Genomic DNA, 20772 nt, shown 5'->3' with positions numbered 1-20772 from the left:
TTGTAATCTAAATGAAAAACCAACCTGGCAATATAGAAGAAATAAATTAAACACAGCAAATTATGTCACATAAAACACATACAAAAAAAAAAAACTTATCGATTGCAGCAAAATTAAGACATTATAAAACAGTCACCATTTTGAAAACTACTAATACAGTTGAAATAGATAAAATACTTATGATATAAAGGATAATAATTAGAACTTGTATAAATAAACAATATCAAATTAATGGCCATTGGAGAATAGCTTCCGGTCTAGAAAGCCAAGAATAACGGCCGAGAGGATTCGTCATGCTGACCACATGACACCTCGTAATCTGCAGGCCATCGGGCTGAGCAGCAGTCGCTTGGTAGGCCAAGGCCCTTCAAGGGCTGTAGTGCCATGGGGTTTGGTTTGGTTTTGAGAATAGGTTCAAATAACACAGTTTATAAGGAAATCGTACCAGTATTGAGCAAAATTAGAAAGAAGCGCATCTGATTTTTTGGACATCTTATAAAAACACCAGAAACTAGAATTAGTAGAAAAATGATGGAATAGCAATACCGGGATTAAATGGATCACAGATATGAAATATGGTATTAATGAACTATGGTCTGAACAACTTTAAACAAACTCAAGAACAAAACAGACAAAATAAAGATTCTCAACGACTCACATGTGAGACTACAAACCAAATTGTACCGGGCGGTACACCTCCACGCCGCGAATTTAAATATTGCGCCAGTTGAAACCTCTCTACAGGAGAAATTCTGAACTTTAAAAACTGTATTAAATCAAAGGTTTCCTGGAAGATGCCTCTACTGTAAATTTTGAAGTGTTCTGAACTATGTCTATTTCGATTCGTATTTGTTTGCTCTGTAGCAAGAAGTGTGGACATTCTCTTCTAGATGGCACTACTTAAGAACTATAATTGTGCACCCTAGTGCGAAGTGAAGGAACTGTTTTTATGAAGAAATTTTGTATTCATAAGTTTGTTCTTTGTTAAATTTCTTTCAGTCATTTTTTGGGTTGGCAGTATAACCCTTCTCTTTCCGCTTGTTTTGAATTTAGCCAATCCCGAATTTCTTTAATTAATTTTTGACCAATAACATATGTCTTCTCCGATATGGAGATGTTGCTTTAAGCTATCCAATAAAGTTGAGGGGGGTGCGGGTACTCATTCTTGAAAGGTCTCGAATGTTCCACGAGGGTATTTAATCTGCTGATTTTCTTGTCTCGGTGCCACTTCATCGACATCTTGCTTAGTGTGTGATTATGTAGCAGGGGGCGGGAAGCGCCTCTTTCTTCGGGCAGCAGTTCATCCACAAGGTAATGGCCGTTTAATAACTTTATTTCTTGCTAGCTCAGCAGTTTAACCCTCAGGGCAGGTTCAAAACTTTTCTCATGTAACCTATCTTTAAAATGTAATAGACATTTGGTAAAATTTCGTCTCTTTAACTCATTGGGCCCGAGCCACGGAACCATTCCGTGCTTCGTCTTGGTGGACCAAACGCCGGACCACGGAACTGTTCCGTTGTCTCATTTTACTACGTAATTATACTTTTCCTCAAGAGATGGCAGAGTGAGTTGCATTTGTGATTTGTGTAGTGACTCTTTCTTTGCAATGTTATATGCTCTTTGGTAATATGTATCGATAGTGTGCTTGGTAATATTAGTTTGAAGTGGGCTATCTCTACCTTTCAGATTTGCTTGTAAACAAGATGGCTGCCAGTATAGAACTGATATTTACAGATATATAACCCTTTAGGAAGTAATGATAATTAGGAATGTAATTTTTTCAGTGAAATTAGTAGTAATATTAGTACTAGTGTGAGCAATGCTCCCGAATAACAAATAGATGTGGAAATCGAAGAGAAAGTGCAAAGAGAAAACTGGGTTACTGCTCAGCAGGCGGACTGAGTAGGCCTACGGTCCCGTGATGCTAATAAAATAAAGTGTTTTACTGTATTCCTTGTTCCGCAGTTTGTGGAATGGAAGCCTTTTGTGTTCATGTATATTTAAATCTTTAATGGTCTTGTAACTAAGAAATTTCTCATGATATGAAGCGACACTATATTTCCTCCAAAATAATCCCAGCGCCAATGCAGTTTCAATCCAACAAATATGCAGGGCTCAATGGGTTATCTATAAATTGGGATAGAGAGTGCCTAGCCCTCTCAAGCTCCCACTCATATTGTTTTGAGGTGACTACGTTTTCATAACCGTTTTTCTTCTCTTCGTAATGTAATAAAGTTTTCTTATCGTGTCACCTCCTTAGTATGGGATTAGCCCTTGCGTAAGCGGCCTAGTGCCAAGTAGGTTTCAAAAGTGTATTAGGAGTGCAAGTTTCGTCTCTATTTTGTATTATGGGCCAGTAACTTAACCTGATGTTTTATTTTCCTCATGTAAAGGCCCTGTAGGTTGGGTATCAAATACCCCTGTTTCTTGGTGTGCCTTAAGGGCAGTTAGGAAAGAAGTTTGTTGTAGCCTTTGATAGGCTTGTAAAATTGAGAGCTGGTCTGCTCTTTCCCTCTTAACATTGTAATTAGGAGCAAGTGCTCCTTGTACTTAAGGGGTTTTTTTGCCCTGTAGCTATGGTGGTGGTGAGCTGAGAGCTCAGAAATTAATCTTGGGGCTCGAAGCCCAAGTCTTGTAACTATTGTAATTTCTTAAATTGTTTTCCTGCTACTTGGTACCTGTTATTCTATTGTTATCTGTTGATTTTGAAAAGAAAATATAACCTTGGTTAAAGTTTTAAATTAACTTTAATTTCGTATGTTGAGACCTATTCCACCCAGCACCTTCTTTCACCTCTGCAAATCCACAAAACCCCGTAACACAAATTAATAAAAGTGTAATAATCGTGGTCACCACGACATTTACATAATTTGATTCCGCACCCGAATTAATTGTATATATATGTATCATGCATCATATGTAATTTTATTCATTATTAACGTCCATCATCATCATTTATGTAATTGTACGTAAGAACGAGAAATAATTTTTAATTGTAATATATTAGAATATTCCGTGGTAATGTCAAGACAGGTCTTGCACTTGGTGTCTCGCAATAGTCCAGGAAGGTTAATTTTGGATGGTTCTTGGAAATATATGCAACAGCAAGAGGAAGATTCATAATTTCATTGTTGGGACGCTAAATTACCCCATATCACGTGCTCCTATCAGGAGGGCTTTTTCTGTCAAGGACAGACACTTCATCTATATATCGACAGGGTGATGACGTATATCAGCTCTCATTGGAATGAGATGTCATGTGACAAGGGAGGAAGAGGGAATATGAAGAGGATTTATATAGATCTACACGACATGGTGAAAATCATTCTGATTCTGAGTCTGATTCTGCATCCAGCTTTCTTGAGTCTCCATTCTCAGGTAGTCCACGGGCTTTTAGAGTCACTCTGCTATCTAAGTGCATCGCTTACGATGTGCTTATATTCAACATTTCTTATCGGCTCTGTGAGACTTACTCAGATTATTTAGAAAGACAAGTTCATATAATATAGAAAGACTGGATGTTTTCCGTTCTCTCTATTCAATTAATTCCGATGTGGAATTTCACATTGTAAGGCTGGTACTATGTTTTTGGTACTCAGCACAATAGGGAGTGATAAATTCAGGGTAGAATCCATTCCATGAAGCAGATGCCAAGGATGATGCTGGTGGAAGAGGGATGACAATGATCAACCACGGAAGCAGACAACGAATATCAACCTCCAGTGAGCATGAGTTATCCCTGTTATCACAAGTCCACGTGTGTAGTATTGAAATGTAATCTCAGTCAGTAATTTTTTAATTTTGGTAAAAACTCGTTTTTACGTAAATTAATCTTTTTTTGGAATAAAACTTTTTTCTTTTTACATCGTTAAATAACTGACTTTTTAGTAGGTTCCCTATGTTTTTCCACATGGTATTTAATGGTAAGTATCCTTATACCCCACGACCGGGATAGTCTCATTAAATTAAGTTTAGTACTTTTTAGATCTAAATTCAGTTTCAAATTACATTTAATTTCGAAGCCTGGCGTCCAGCGTGCAACTGTTGTTAATTATCTATATTGGGTGTTTGATCCGTTACAAAAGGACAAAAGGTAGAGTGTTCTTAACTGAAGAAAGGATGTCGGCATCTGAGAGGATGAAGAAATATTGGAAGCAAAGAAGAGATAAATTAATTGACTGGAGTGGTCCTATGGTGGCCGTAAAATGTTACAATTACAATTTCCAAATCTTTAGTGTGAACACTTAGGGATAGTTTTAGAATCACAATCCAATGCATAGGTACTTTTTCTAATTGCCTAGATTTGAAAATAATAATAATAATAATAATAATCGTATGGCCTCAGCTACCATTTGCAGACATTTCGATTTGACGCCATCTGGCTGTCTGCTCGTCAATTTCGACGTTCCGGTTTACTCTGTCTGCCATCTAGCGGACCATGTAAACCGGATCTCTCTTGGGCGTCTGTGGCTGAGATTTAATTAATTTTGTCGGGTAAATACCAAATGTATCACCAGAGTTCTTTTACATGCCGACATCGTACGACATGGAGTGTCGAATGGACTTTTTTCCGCCCTTCAAAAATCCGACTACCTCTGCCGGGTTTGAACCCGCTATCTTGGGATCCGGAGGCCGACACTCTACCACGGATCCACAGAGGCAGGCCCTAGATTTGAACATACTGGACAATACATTTAAACAAAGACAAACTTCATGGGACTCTTGAAAATACCCGACTAACAAGCTCGCTGCCACACTGAGGTAAAATGCTGGATTGTTGAAGATTGAAAAGCCTGAACTCTATCAATTTTGATTAATTGATATTCTCAAGGGTGAAAATAAGATAGTTTCTTGCTGGAAACCTATTTTTTGAACACAGCCAAAAAGTAATAAACAAAACCACTGAGAACTATATTGGAAAGATAAGAAAATGGATAAATATATAGTTTTCACAACAGCATTTTACTTTAAATAAACTTTCAACATATTAGGTCATGTCCAGTACATATCGAAGTGATGTTAGGTACGGAACAAAAATCAGCAACCAGAGATCAGTGGGATCCAAATGGTGGCTTAGATCATATTTGTTCTGTTGGACAGGATCTAAGACAGGGATGGCGAACCTTTTCTAACTAGTGTGCCATTTTAAGTATGGTTTATTATTCTCAACTGTTGACTGTGCCACTTATTATTTTCCTTTAAGGAATGGCTACACTCTACAATACCCCCCCCCCTCCCATGCGACTTCCATTCCAAATTCCTAATTATGTCTCATAAAATGTTATTTATTTATTTATTTATTTATTTATTTATTTATTTATTTATTTATTTATTTATTTATTTATTTATTAGATATATGTCTTGTAAAAACATTTGATTGCATGTTCCGTGGTCGTATTTTGCAAATACTGCAAATAATACATTTTTTAAATACGTAAGTTTTGAGAATACATATTATTATTTGTAAATAAATAAATAAATAAATAAATAAATAAATAAATAAATAAATAAATAAACAAATAAATAAATAAATAAATAAATAATAAGCCCCATTGTAACACACTTCGTCATTAAATATTATTAGCAGGTGAGTTGGCCACACGGGTAGGGGCGCGCAGCTGTGAGCTTGCATCCGGGAGATAGTGGGTTTGAGCTCCACTGTCGGAATCCCTGAAGATGGCTTTCCATGGTTTCCCATTTTCACACCAGCCAAATGCTGGGGCTATATATCAATTAAGGCCACGGCGGTTTCCTTCCCATTCGTAAGCTTTACTATCCCATCGTCGCCATGAGACCCATCTGTGCCAGTGGACTTCACATCCTCCATTAGCTTCATTATCTTTCCATGCTGTCATAGTTTGTATGCTCAGCAATTTAACTAATTTCTACCTCATCACATTTCCACAAGGAAATCAGAAGAAAACAACTATCCTTGCTTGTAAGGTCATATCCATGCTTTCATCAAAACATACTGTACTGCATACATCTGGGAGTTATCCAAATTAGCTTTCAATTGCTCTGAAACTTCATCACTCATTCTTATTATTCTATCCTTAACAACAGTTCAGCTGGCTGGCATTCCTTTCATTCCATTAATTATTTGTTGTTTGTTAGGGAAGTTTTCAAACAATGTGTCTGACATCAATAAGGAAGTTTATTTTAAGAACTATCCGTCAGAAAGCAGTTTCCCATGCATGCTGTACTACGCAGTGAGACAGATTGAAACAGCCGCACTGATGTTATTCCTTGGCCGAAAAGGTGATACAAAAGAACTAGTTTGTTTTGAGTAATGTTCAATATTTTGTGACACGAACTCTCTTCTTTCTGCATTTGGCATGGAACCCAAACATTTGAGTGATTAGTGTTGAAATATCACTTTACATAAGATGTGAGGGATAACATTTATTGTTTCCAAACACTGGCAACACATCGTTCTATCAGTCCGAATTCCACTGTCCACTGTTCTTGAAAAATCCGGTCACTACTTTTGTTAAATTTCTGTTCTTTTCAGCACCGAAAAATGTTTGCGAGGTCCGTATACAAAACCACCAGAAAATGACACTGTTATCTCACTAGACTTTCGGACCTATCCATGTAGCAGTGTTGCCATTTTGCACGTCCGGATGGAACTAGTATTTAGATTTTCGATATTTATTTCTTATACGGCCAACACTATGAGATATGTATGTTCTGTAGTACAAGACGTATATAAAACGTTATGTTCATGTGGCCTGCCACTGAAATCGTGTTCACGTGTCACCAAGTGACATGCGTGGCATAGGTTCACCATCCTTGATCTAAGATATAGGTCTCGCACCGCTGCCATCGCACCTGTAGAGGGTGTATAACTTTACACGGGCGGAAGTGTTTTATCACTGTACGCAGACAGGAAATATGACAAATTAAAACTCACCCAAAATTATTGAACACTAGCCATAAATATGCATATGTACATAATATTAATGATTTACCTTGAATATTGGATTTACTCCATCACAAAGACTTTTTCATGGCAGCATGTTAGCGCATAAAAGGCTTAAGACTCATTCCACAAATAACTTATTACGCCAATCAAATCCCTTGGAGATGATAAATCTTTGATTCTACATCTTCTGGTTTTAGTTGTTACCTGTTGTTTCCATTTGTTTTTTTTTAATTACTGTTTTCTGGTTAAAAGAAAATGCAAACTCATGTCCTCATCCTGAGGTGGTGCAGCTCTTTTCAGGCACACTCTCAATGGAGGTGAGCTGCATGTACCATTCCAACCACATACCAGCTCTCCTGCCATTCTTAAAGTTCTGGCAGTACCGAGAATCAAACCCAGGCCCCAGAGGATGGAAGCTAATAACACTAACCGTTATGCTATGGAGGCGGACTGCTTTCTGGTGAATTATGTCAAAATTTTGGTATCCTAAAATAGTGAATGTCAAAATATAAAATTGGTCCCTGATAAATATTGAATATCAGAATGATACTTGAAGGTCCTGTGTCTAAGTTACTCACGTCAGTCTTTTCGTCATCTTTTGTTCTCCAGGGCACTTGAGTTGCTCTTGCACTGAGAAGGCTCACTACTTCAATTTAGGTCTTTGGAGTCTTATATCTACATCTGTTGAGTCCAAAATGGAAGCAATCTATTGCTCACTGATTCTCTTCTTACTAACCACATTGCAAAATAGCTATATAAATCACAAAAAGCCAGTCTCAAAACTCGTGACATATGCTTGACGGAACATGATAGCCTCTCACAACTTGTAAAATGCTAGCAGGGAGATAACACAATTCTATTTGAAGATTTCCCTTCCAGCCAGAACTAAAAGTATAATTTACTGCCATTTGTTGAGTTTGTTTATTACTACTTGTGCCTATAAATCTGGATCTCTGACCATTTAATATATTAAATTCCACTCATGGGCAACCTGTTATGGGATTTTTGATACAAAATTCTGCCCTCTAAGAGCTAAGTCACCTGTTTCAAGCCAATTTGGGAGGTTGTGAGTTCAGATCGCACTAGTGCGATATGTACTGGTTGTGACCTGATACGTTGAAAGTTTACTTCAACAAAATTGATCGGAATCAACAATTTTATGAAGAGAGTCAAGAAAGAAACTCACCCATGCTAGGCAGGACAAAGATGAGTGAGCTGAAGGAGTAGATCAAGTAAACTCCAAAGCCTTCCTCTGTGGCTGCTCGGATGATGAAAAATAGGAACACGAGGACAGTGAAGATGGTCACACAGGTCATCAGTGTTAACCATGGCTTCATCAGTCTTGGATTCTCCTGCAAACAGTTGATAGGTATCAGGCTGAAATAAACTTATACCAGAAGTCATATTTTGTCCTCCATATCCATACACTGATGCAAGTTAGGTTATGAGTGTGTATAAATGAAAACAATTTTCCATATGTTACAGGCTAGGTTATGGATTTATGTTTAGTGATATACATTTGCTCATGTAGACTTTGTTTACTAAATGTAAATAATCTTTCATGTGCTCTAAGTTGTTCAGGAAGCTTCTAGTTGTATGTGTCTTAACCTGAGAACTCTGGATTGAGGTTACATCATGCTTATCATTTCTCAATAATCATTTATGTATTCCAAGTCACTCAGGAAATGTTCAGTTGTATGTGCGTTGACTTATATGAACCTTGGAATCTTGATGTAACAAGGACATCTGTAGAGTATTCTAAGTAGTTCTAGCTATCCTTAAGTAATATGTGGTAATGACAAAGTTGTTTCAAGACAATTCTAGAGCAGGAACTTACCAAGGATTTCTGGATGTTAACTGTAGAACCTTCCAGGTATCTCTTATTAATGGTATGTTGTAAGAAAGCAGAATTATCCAGAAGCATAGCCAGAATATATATAAAGAGTGTGTAATAGTGTCAGTTAGTGAGATGTTGGTATTATGAAGTGAGTTAGTGAGTCATGAAAGTTCAGGAAGTTGTAGTGCTGTTGATGTTATGCTATGAGTAAACATAGATCAGCTATATTGATACCATGATAGCGGATCAATCGTGACCCACTATGCATTTTGTACGAATACAGTTCAATTCAGTCAATCAGTTGTAGGTGAGAGAGAAATAGGGTGAAATGGTTTGGCCACGTCAAAAGAATGGGACAAGAAAGATTACCAAGAAGAGCTCTGGAATGGACAGAATCTGGAAGAAAACCAATTGGAAGACCACGAACAAGATGGAGGGATCAGGTGGAGGATGATGTAAACTGGAGAGGACTACAGTGGGAGAGAGTGATGAACGATAGAATGGGAGAAAACAGAGAAGATTGGAAGAGGCTCTGTGAATGACCTGCATAAGCAGAAATTGAAGAAGTTGAAGTTCAGTGAGTTCAATTAATGCTATGTAGTGAGTTGTAATAGTTCATTTATTTTGGTACTGCTTGACAAATCAGTTGTCAATTATTATGTATATACACTGGCTGACAGAGCAAATGCAACACCAAGAAGGAGTGGTCAGAACTTTATGCCAATTGCAGGGTAGACTGACGTCACTGAGGTATGCTCATGATGTGAAATGCGCCGCTGTGCTGCGCACGTAGCGAACGATAAATGGGACACGGCGTTGGCGAATGGCCCACTTCGTACCGTGATTTCTCAGCTGACAGTCATTGTAGAACGTGTTGTCGTGTGCCACAGGACACGTGTATAGCTAAGAATGCCAGGCCGCCATCAACGGAGGCATTTCCAGCAGACAGACGACTTTACGAGGGGTATGGTGATCGGGCTGAGAAGGGTAGGTTGGTCGCTTCGTCAAATCGCAGCCGATACCCATAGGGATGTGTCCACGGTGCAGCGCCTGTGGCGAAGATGGTTGGCGCAGGGATATGTGGCACGTGCGAGGGGTCCAGGCGCAGCCCGAGTGACGTCAGCACGCGAGGATCGGCGCATCCGCCACCAAGCGGTGGCAGCCCCGCACGCCACGTCAACCGCCATTCTTCAGCATGTGCAAGACACCCTGGCTGTTCCAATATCGACCAGAACAATTTTCCCGTCGATTGGTTGAAGAAGGTCTGCACTCCCGGCGTCCGCTCAGAAGACTACCATTGACTCCACAGCATAGACGTGCACGCCTGGCATGGTGCCGGGCTAGAGCGACTTGGATGAGGGAATGGCGGAACGTCGTGTTCTCCGATGAGTCACGCTTCTGTTCTGTCAGTGATAGTCACTGCAGATGCGTGTGGCGTCGGCGTGGAGAAAGGTCAAATCCGGCAGTAACTGTGGAGCGCCCTACCGCTTGACAACGCGGCATCGTGGTTTGGGGCGCTATTGCGTATGATTCCACGTCACCTCTAGTGCGTATTCAAGGCACGTTAAATGCCCACCGCTACGTGCAGCATGTGCTGCGGTCGGTGGCAGTCCCGTACCTTCAGGGGCTGCCCAATGCTCTGTTTCAGCAGGATAATGCCCGCCCACACACTGCTCGCATCTCCCAACAGGCTCTACGAGGTGTACAGATGCTTCCGTGGCCAGCGTACTCTCCGGATCTCTCACCAATCGAACAGTCCGACTCGTTGGCTGAACGGTCAGCATACTGGCCTTCGGTTCAGAGGGTCCTGGGTTCGATTCCCAGTCGGGTCAGGGATTTTAACCTTAATTGGTTAATTCCAATGGCACGGGGGCTGGGTGTCTGTGTTGTCTTCATCATCATTTCATCCTCATCACGACGCGCAGGTCACCTACGGGTGTCAAATAGAAAGACCTGCACCTGGCGAGCCGAACCCGTCCTGGGATATCCCGGCACTAAAAGCCATACGACATTTCATTTTTTCACCAATCGAACACGTGTGGGATCTCATTGGACGCCATTTGCAAACTCTGCCCCAGCCTCGTACGGACGACCAACTGTGGCAAATGGTTGACAGAGAATGGAGAACCATCCCTCAGGACACCATCCGCACTCTTATTGACTCTGTACCTCGACGTGTTTCTGCGTGCATCGCCGCTCGCGGTGGTCCTACATCCTACTGAGTCGATGCCGTGCGCATTGTGTAACCTGCATATCGGTTTGAAATAAACATCAATTATTCTTCCGTGCCGACACTGTTTTTTCCCCAACTTTCATCCCTTTCAAACCACTCCTCCTTGGTGTTGCATTGTCACTGTCAGTCAGTGTATTTCTAAGTGTTATCACATGTGATGACCTGAGAACTCTGGATTGAAGTTACATCGTGCTTATCACTTGTAAATAATCTTTCAAAAATTCCAAGTCACTGAGGAAATTTGCTGTTGTATGTGTGTTGACTTACATGAACTCTGGAGCGTGACTTGAAAAAGCTTGAGCGTTTCCACCAGCAAAAACTTTGGTCCATCCATAGGATCAAGAGGGAAGACCCTGTCCCCAATATTGCTGTTCTTGAAAAAGCATATGCCAAGAGTATTAGAATCGTCCATCATTGGCCATCAGCTTAGATGGATTAGTCATGTCCGTCAGATGAGTGATACCAGATTTCCATGCCAAATCCTGTACGGTGAACCTTGTTCTGGCACGAGACCTCGTGGAGCCCCCATGAGGCGCTACAAGGACCAGCGTAAGCACACTATGTAGATGACAGGTCTCAATCCACAAATCTGGGATACGCTTGCTCCAGACCATGCAATATGGCGACAGACCATCCCTGCTGCTGTCAATCTGTTTGAACGGGAACGATGTAAATGTGAAGAGGCCAGGAGGGAAGCACAAAAACTCTTTGCAGCATAACCACACCCATCTCCAACAATTCTGTGCAATCTGTGTGGACGCTTATTCCATGCTAGATAGAATTGGTCTGTTCAACCATCGAAAGTGCATCCACAGACAGAAGTGAATTTATTGGAAGAAGTTAAATACTCGGAAATGAGTTAAATCAACCACCGCTGCCACTGATCATATTGTATTTGTGTTAAGTAAAAACATATATATTCATGGTTAAGGATAGTAGTGGTTTTATTTTTCTACATCGCTGCATCTTTGTCAATGCTGTCACTGTCTCCTCATCAATTCCAGTTCCTTTCAGCCCTTGACAAGCTCATTTCTACTTCTCAGCTCCATAGGGAGGATGGGCATTGACACTCACTGAGAGGCCATCGTGACAGATCTTCATTCTTGATGTGGGATGGGAATGAAGCCAGATAAACATAGGAAAAGGGATAGGAATACATGGAAAAGATGAATACAGATGATATGGGAGTAGGAATATAGGTCAAGCACAATAGGATGAAAGGATCCCAACCTCACTGGAGTGCTTCAGATAATTTGACAGCAGCTGCTGCCAGCAATTTTATTTCCTGGGATAGGATTACTTCTCATTCTGTGTCTATTATCAACAATTACAAAGATATTTCTATAACCGGGCGAGTTGGCCGTGCACGTAGAGGCGCGCGGCTGTGAGCTTGGATCCGGGAGATAGTAGGTTCGAATCCCACTATCGGCAGCCCTGAAGATTGTTTTCCGTGGTTTCCCATTTTCACACCAGGCAAATGCTGGGGCTGTACCTTAATTAAGGCCACGGCCGCTTCCTTCCAACTCCTAGGCCTTTCCTATCCCATCGTCGCCATAAGACCTATCTGTGTCGGTGCGACGTAAAGCCCCTAGCAAAAAAAAAAAAAAAAAAAAAAGATATTTCTATAATATAACTAGCTGACAAAAATATACTGCTCTGTGATTCAGCCAGTTGTTCCCCTTGGGATGAACACTGGCTAGTTCCCAAGGAAGTGGAGCAACGATTCACTATGATGGATACAAAGATGCTGTGGTAGATGTATGGCCTGATCATACAACAAACGAAGAAGTACATGGACGTATGCAGTGACTCCGATCATAGAGATGAGGAAAAGCTGTCTGCACAAGTATGATAATGTACTTCGAGCAGAGGAATCAACTGTGGCAAATAGGGCTTTTGCACTGCAAAGTCGATGGTAAAGGATCAGTAGGAACACAGTAACCTCAGGATTGCAGGCCTACACCTTGGCCAAACCCATGACTGTACGAAATGGCGACATAGAGACAAAGTAGCAGACCCCTCCTCAGAGCAGGAGAAGAAGGCGAGCTGTCATACCCGTCTTTGATGGGGTAGTATTTCTATGCCATCTAGTCAAGATGACTGACAACAGAAGAGACAGCACAGCTCAACTCCTAACAACAGTCAGTCAGTTTACCGCAATTGTTCATTAGTTTCAGGGACTTAGAACATTGTAGATTATCACATTTGGTTTTCTTCCGGCTCAGTGATACTAAAACATTTGAGGCCCAGGCAGCTAATCCATTCTTTTTGATTAATTTTTTTCCTCATTCTTTGAGTGATCATATCTTCATGATTTTCTTCTCATTTGTTATCTTCCTGATCAGTAAGGAATAATGACAAAGGGGTTCTTCAGCTTACTAGCTGCCAGCTTTCCAGGAAGGTGTGGAAATCCTGTTGATGAGCCTGCAGTCACTCTGGAGCAAAATGCTGGTAATTTCACAATTGAAGGGCTTATTTTCAAAGTGATGTATCACCAAGAAATACATTTTTTCAGGAAATTCATTTTTTAATAAACGGATTGCTTCTTCTTCTGTTCAATTTTGTCCATTATGGACCATGGGGTAACAACCATGGTATCCTGGATCATCTTTTCCCTCACCTGGATCTGCTTCCTTCTTTCTTCTGAAAAACTCAATGTTGAAGATTTCTTTTCTCCTCCTTCTCGGAAGCTTCTGAAGTTTGAAACTCATTGTCGAAAGTAGTTACTGTTTTGGATGTCTTCATGACTAATGCCCATTCTCTCCATATCAGCAGGTATCACCATAAAACACCTGGGAACAATTTTTTTCCCCTTCAAAATGTGTAACAAGTTTTTGAGTCAGCCTTACTTGATTCATATGTAGGAGATGTCTATAAAATTGCATTCGTCAAATGGAGTGCTAATAAGATGGAGATTCCAATTTTTTCTATTCATATACATCACTTCAAACAAAATTTGCTTGTCATGGTGGCCAAAATTCTAGTGCAAAGGATAGGCCTACCTCCAAATTGGGAGTGGTTTCTTGGATTTACATCATTTTGAAACTAAAGTAGAGCTATAAATGCGAAGTATCCGAAACAATGACTGGTAACATGCTGTGGATTCTTCAGTGTAGACTAGGTTACTTTCAGATATAATGCTTAATGACATATTTTATCAAATACTTCACAAATGCTGTATTTATTCACAAATTGCACGCCATTTAAAGTGGCCGTAAAGTGCTACAAAATGTTTTTTACAACACACTTAAACGTTGATGCAGTTACATGTTTATGCACTGTAAGTAATAGAAAGCTGTCATCCTATCTTGTCTTGTGTTGCACGCTACCTTTTAGCATACTGCACTCAATATGAAATTGTGTTGCTCTACTTCAAATCAAATCAAATCAAATCAAATCGAATCAAATCAAAATCACTTTACTTGCAAATGAGTTGTCTGCCTCAGTGGCAAATGATGCACATAAATTCATTATGATCAAGCACTATGTTTTTAAATTAAAAAAAATAAACAAGAACATACTATACTACTATACAACTTATGCTAAAAAATTTTCTATTAAACACACAACTCATCCTTAATAAATTTATAAATTATTTACAACATTCTACGCACAATATCTTCTGTACTTACACACATACTCAACTCATATACAATATGTAGAATAACTTCAAATAATACTATACAACTGTTATAAGATTTTATTACATTATTTATTTTTTCCGTACCCATTTTGGAACCTAACTTGCATAATGACCTGCTGCGTCTTAACCAGAGCCCCTTTTGCCACCGCTTTTCAGAGTTCCTGAAGGGCCTTCACAGCTACGGTAGTGGTCCCAACACCCTCAAAGTCGCCACTGTACATCATCTCTATAGGCAGTCCCCTACTTCGGCTGTTCAATCCCCATAGACAAGGGGATGGATTAATTTATTCACAAAAATTCTTTATATACAATAACCTGCACAGATCAAATTAATGTCCTCTAACTTGTTTTTCTCTGTTGCTGTTTAATCGTTTCTTGAATATCTGTACAGATCAAACACTTCCCCTGGTAAACTGTTCTACTCCTTCATGCCCTTCCCATTGAATGAAAATTTATCCCAATCGCTTCTGCTAAAATCCAGTCTAATTTTATATTTGTGGTCAGCCCTGCTGATACAATTATTTTCCAACTAAAGCCTCTCATGGATTTCCACTCATGCTTCTTCTTCTGTATAGGCTCTATTTAATCTTATAAGTCTAGTTTTCTCCCTTCTCTTACTTAAAGCTTCCAACCCTTGCTTTTGAGTTCATAAAAAGCCTGATGATACCTGGCACAGTCTGTCTTATTCATTCCCTAAGCTGAACATTATGACCACACATGATGGCTGCTGCCAACCATCACTTCGATATCTTCTCAACTTTTCCTTATTTTTCTGCCATTCTGCAGGTAATTGGTCCCTTTTCCCATGCGTAGCAATTTGCCTGCCTCTCAATTTCTTCATCAGATGTTGCCATTTGCACCAACATTACAGAAACAGTAGAAAAAGGGCAAAACCATGAGCAAAAGAGCGAAGTCTCACCACAACCAGTAAGCAGTCACGTGATATGCCTGCGCCAGGCTATTGGTGGTATGGACTTGTGGCAATTTGAAAATAAAGTCAATGAGTAGTTAGGTGACAATGGGAATAAATACAATGTTTAGATGTTATTTTAGCCAAGATATACTCCACTTTGGAAATAAATACATTTCCATATGATAAAGTACTATTATGGGTATACATTTGCATATTCAGCTTGAAATTAAAAAAGAGTGGAGTTACATCACTTCAAAAATAAGCCCTTCAACTGAAAAAGCTGAAGGAGCATGAACACTTTAATACTTGCGATCATTGAAATTAAATTATGGTTACCTTCTGGAAAATTAAATTTTGTTATTTGAAATTATAACAAATTTAGATGAACACTTTATTTTAAGTAATATTGAAATGAACATTTAATATGTTTATGGAATAGACCTTTGTTATGATCATTCATTTCAAGTCCTTGCAGCCTCCTCTTCCCTTCATTTACAATTCTATGTTCTAATAATAAATAAAGACCAGTGACACTCACATTCTTAGCTCCATGCACGAGCAGTAAGCTGAGCACCATGTTGAGGGCACCAGAAATGGACAGGATCAGATGAAACACTCTGCTTTCTGGAAGTAAGCATGCTATGTTAAGTTCAAGGATTTAGGAAATTATCACTGTAAAAGCTTTAAACAAACTAACAAAACCGAATAAGTTGGCATTCATTTGGGTTATGTAGCTACGAGCTTGCATTCAGGAGTAGGGGGTTTGAAGTCCATAGCTGGCAGCTCAAATGCTAGAGTTATACTTAAATTAAGGCCACAGACACTTCTGTCCCAGTCCTAGCTCTATCATATCCCATTGTCGCTGTAAGACCTTTCTGTATTGGTATGACATTTTAAAAATGACAATAAATGAAAAGAACTTCAGTCTACTACTAATTCTTGGATCAGCTGCTATCCTTTGTGTGAACTTTAACCTTGTGAAGAATAATTTTCTCTAAGTTATTCTCATGTCATCAAATGATCCATCTGAAGAACTGCAGGATTCATAGGTAATATAAGGATGAGAAACTCTCTTGAACATTAATGTCTTCTTTCCATACATCCATGATATTCATGATGTTCATAGCATTCTCAGTACAGCAGTAATTAAAAAATTTAAAAAAGAACTAAGTTCCTATGAAATACTGGTAGGTTGATTACCCAATAGCTGTTACCAAGTTATGGATATTCAGTTTTCTTTTTGCTGACTGAGACCTCAGCTTTTCTTCATTTTTCTTTTTAAATTTTACAATTTTTTTAACGTCTTTATACAGACAGGTTTCTTTCTTTCTTTTTTTTTTTTTTTGTAGTTGATTTACGTCGCACCGACACAGATAGGTCTTGCGGCGACGATGGGACAGGAAAGGGCTATGAGTGGGAAGGAAGCGGCCATGGCCTTAATTAAGGTACAGCCCCAGCATTTGCCTGGTGTGAAAATGGGAAACCACAGAAAACCATTTTCAGAGCTGCCGACGGTGGGGTTCGAACCTACTATCTCCCGAATACTGGATACTGGCCGCACTTAAGCAACTGCAGCTATCACATACAGGTCTCATGATGACAGTGGGATAGGAAAGGGCTAGGAGTGGAAAGGAAAGGAAGACTGTACCTTAATTAAGGTACAACCCCAGCATTTGCTTCAAAGAACTGAGTGAGTGGCTGCGTGGTTTGGTTCGCGTAGCTATCAGCTTGCATTCGGGAGATATTGGGTTTGAACCCCACTGTTGGCAGTCCTGAAGATGGTTTTCTGTGGTTTGCAATTTTCACATCAAACAAGAGCGGATATCAAAGCATGGCTTGGAAACCACACGTCCTCTCTGAGCCTGGCATTGGTTACACTTAACTTGCATCAGGCTCCTTGCCTTCATCTTTGTTATCTGACCTCCCTTGGTCAATTCTTGTTCTCTTTTGACCCCCACCGGTATTAAGTTTGCAAGACCCAGGGAGACATTAATTTTCATCCCCTTCATGGCCCTTGTCTTTCTTTTGCTGATAGCATCATTCTTAAAATGACTGGACCTCTTCCATTTTCCTCCTCATTAGTGTTAATAGAGGATGAATGTCCAGTTGTACTTCTTCTTGAAACAATAATCACCATCATCAGTTTTAGCTCTGGATGTGAAAGCACGTTTTTCTTTGTTAGGCAAGGGGAAATGGATTGGAGTGTTCAGTGAAAATAGTACCAATGTAGTTGGTCCCTTATTGAACATTATAAATTTTCCAGCTAACTCATTCCTGGTTGCCAGTTGCACCCCAGTGTGCTAAGTTGGGCTCATCAGTTGGTAAATAACACACCTACCAAGATACATGGATAGTGCATATCATGGAGGCCTCAGTGAAAATAGGTCAATGTAAGACCACCCACCACATTTTGAGTCCCATTGGTTGTTCACCATCAGAATGTTGGTCGGCAGCATACTATGGTCATCAGACGAGAAGCCTCCTGGCTGCCGCACATGTGCCTATCTCAAGACTCAAGGCCTGATAGTGAGCATCTGTTCTGTTCGTGGTTACTCTTGCGAAATGAAGTGCTGTTCTGAAACTTCAAAGTGGTAGCGCAACTGTGCTCTAGTTACACATTTAGCCTGCTATAATTACAAGTACTGCATATGAACAAGTTAAAAGTGAACATGCATCTGTTTCAGAGAGTTCACACTGTCTGCCGTGACAGGGCCTGGATTCATATGAACTAAAAACTCCAAAAATATGCATGCACATATGCAATAAAAATGCTGTAAATATGCACAAAAATATGTACTAAAAATAAAACAAAATACATTTACCAATTGCATTATTTAATTTTAACCCAATGTTAAATTGGTTTACATTCCTTGCAGAATGATGCATGGCAGTAGGTTATCAACAGGTTTTCAATTTTTTCAAACTTTCTCAGTAGGACAGAATTAATTATATACTGAAAATGGTTGTTCTACATCGGCAGACGTAACGTAACTGGTCAATACTTGTACAGTGCACTGACTGATCAGAACGTTCTTCTGGCAAAGACTGCCTGATTCCACTTATGCATTTGCTTATGGATTGAAATTTCTTCAGGTCTAGGTTTGAGTCCAACACCACACTCAGTTTCCTTTTAAATTTTCTCCATTTTCACCAGGGACACTATTTAAAGAACTAACAGTGTTTCAAATTAACTGAAGGTATTCGTATAGGGGTGCACCACAAGTTTTTACGCCCTTCATCTCCTTCGAAAGTGATGAATAATGCACAACGGATGAAACTGACATCTTTATATACAGTTTCAGATTCAAATGCGCATTTTGCTTCACGAACACATGCAGTAAAATACATTTAACTACAACTTTCACTTGATTATAGTTTATTAGATTTTTAATTTCATTCCGAAATCTTAGATAATCGATCACATATAGGAGAAAAATATGCCTGTTTATGCACTAATGTTAAAAATATGCACATATGCATTTTTTTAAAATCCGCGACCTAGTCATGACTAATGTTTGTAGCTTAGTGTTGTATCTGTTACTCATGCCATACTGACAAGCTGCCATGACTTCTTGTGAGATGCAGATAGTACGAGAGCAAGTTTGCATGCTAAAAGCCTGGATTCACTTCCAATCCTCTACGCAGTGTTCAAAATCAAATCAAAATCCCTTTATTTGCAAATGATGTGTCTACCTTGGCGGCAAATGGTACACTAAAATACATTATTGTCAAGTACTAAATTTTAAATTAACAAGAGAAGAAGAAAATTTTTCTAGAATACAATAATACACAATTTATGCTAACAATTTTTCTATTAAACAAACAGATCATCTTTAATAAATTTATATTGTTTACAAAATTATATTTATAATTTCTCCTATACTTACAAACATAGTCAACTCATATACAGTATGTGGAATTACTTCAAATAATACTATGAAACTGGTATAAGATTAAAATTTACATTGCATTTATTTACAATTTTTTTTATATACCCATTTTGGAACCTAAGTAGCATAACGACCTGCTGCGTCTTAACCAGAGCCCCTTTTGCCACCACTTTTCAGAGTTCATGAAGGGCCTTCACAGCTACCGTAGCGGTCCCAATGCCCTCGAAGTCCCCACTGTACTTCACCCCTACAGGCAGTCCCCTACTTTGGCTGTCCAAACTTCATGGACCAGGGGATGGAATTAATTTTTTCACACACATTTTTTATTTACAATAGCCTCCACTGGTCTAATGCCCTCTAACTTTTCATTTATTTTCCCTGTTGCTGTTTATTCTCTTCTTGAATATCTGTACAGATTTTGGAAAAGGTTCAAACACTACCCCTGGTAAACTGTTCCACTCCTTCACGCCCTTCCCAATGAATGAAAATTTACCCCCAATCGCTACTGCTAAAATTCCTTCTAAATTTGTACTTGTGGTCAATTCTGCTGATATAATTATTTTCCAACTGAAGCCTCTCACGAATTTCTCCCCATGCTTCTTCTCCTGTATAGGCTCTATATAATCCTATAAGTCTAGTTTTCTCCCTTCTCTTACTTACAGTTTCCCACCCAAGTTCCTCTAACATTTCTGATACACTACTGTTTCTCCTGAAATCCCCTGTTACAAATCTTGCTGCTTTCCTCTGCACACTATCTATTTCTTTTATTAGGTATTCTTGGTGAGGATCCCAAACACTGTTTGCATATTCCAATAGTGGACGAACCATACTTAAGTAACTTTTTTCTTTTATTTCTTCATTGTATTCTTTAAGTAGCCTCATTATGACATGTAACAATCTGTATGCTTTCCCAACAATGTCATTAACATGACCCTTCCAGTGCAAAGTACTTTCAAATCTCACACCTAAGTATTTGCACTTCCCATCTTTTGGGATAACTACCTCATCCAAAGTATATTCAAATTCAGTTTTAAAGCTCCTGTTTGTAAATGTTGTTACAGTTGATTTGCCTCCATTAACCTTCATATTATTTTCTTCAACCCATTGTTAGATACTCTCAAGGTCCCTTTGTAATTATGAATAGTCCTCAATTTTATTTATTTCCCTATAAACAATTATGTCATCTGCATACAATCTTATTTTTGATGTTATATTGATCCCTAAATCATTTGTGTATATTAAGAAAAGTAGTGGACTGATTATACTACCCTGTGCAATTCCCTTCCAAACTTTCTCTTCGTGTGATATATTATTTCCTACTTTGACTTTCT

The 20772-nt window shown here is 39.2% G+C and overlaps 1 protein-coding gene across 1 annotated transcript in view; it reads right to left on the bottom strand.

Moving 5' to 3' along the window:
• LOC136883362 (uncharacterized) overlaps positions 1–20772 on the bottom strand; it is a 66900-nt gene that overhangs the window by 25691 nt on the left and 20437 nt on the right. The window contains exons 3-4 of the mRNA XM_068229619.1: positions 16090–16175; positions 8112–8277 (exon numbers count right to left, since the gene is read on the bottom strand). Of these exons, the coding sequence (XP_068085720.1) occupies positions 8112–8277; positions 16090–16175 (252 nt within the window). The remainder of the gene's footprint in view (positions 1–8111; positions 8278–16089; positions 16176–20772) is intronic.

The sequence above is a fragment of the Anabrus simplex genome, chromosome 11 (genome assembly GCF_040414725.1).
Source record: "Anabrus simplex isolate iqAnaSimp1 chromosome 11, ASM4041472v1, whole genome shotgun sequence".
NCBI classification, from domain to species: Eukaryota; Metazoa; Arthropoda; class Insecta; order Orthoptera; family Tettigoniidae; genus Anabrus; species Anabrus simplex.
This window is presented reverse-complemented; position numbering and strand designations above follow the sequence as displayed.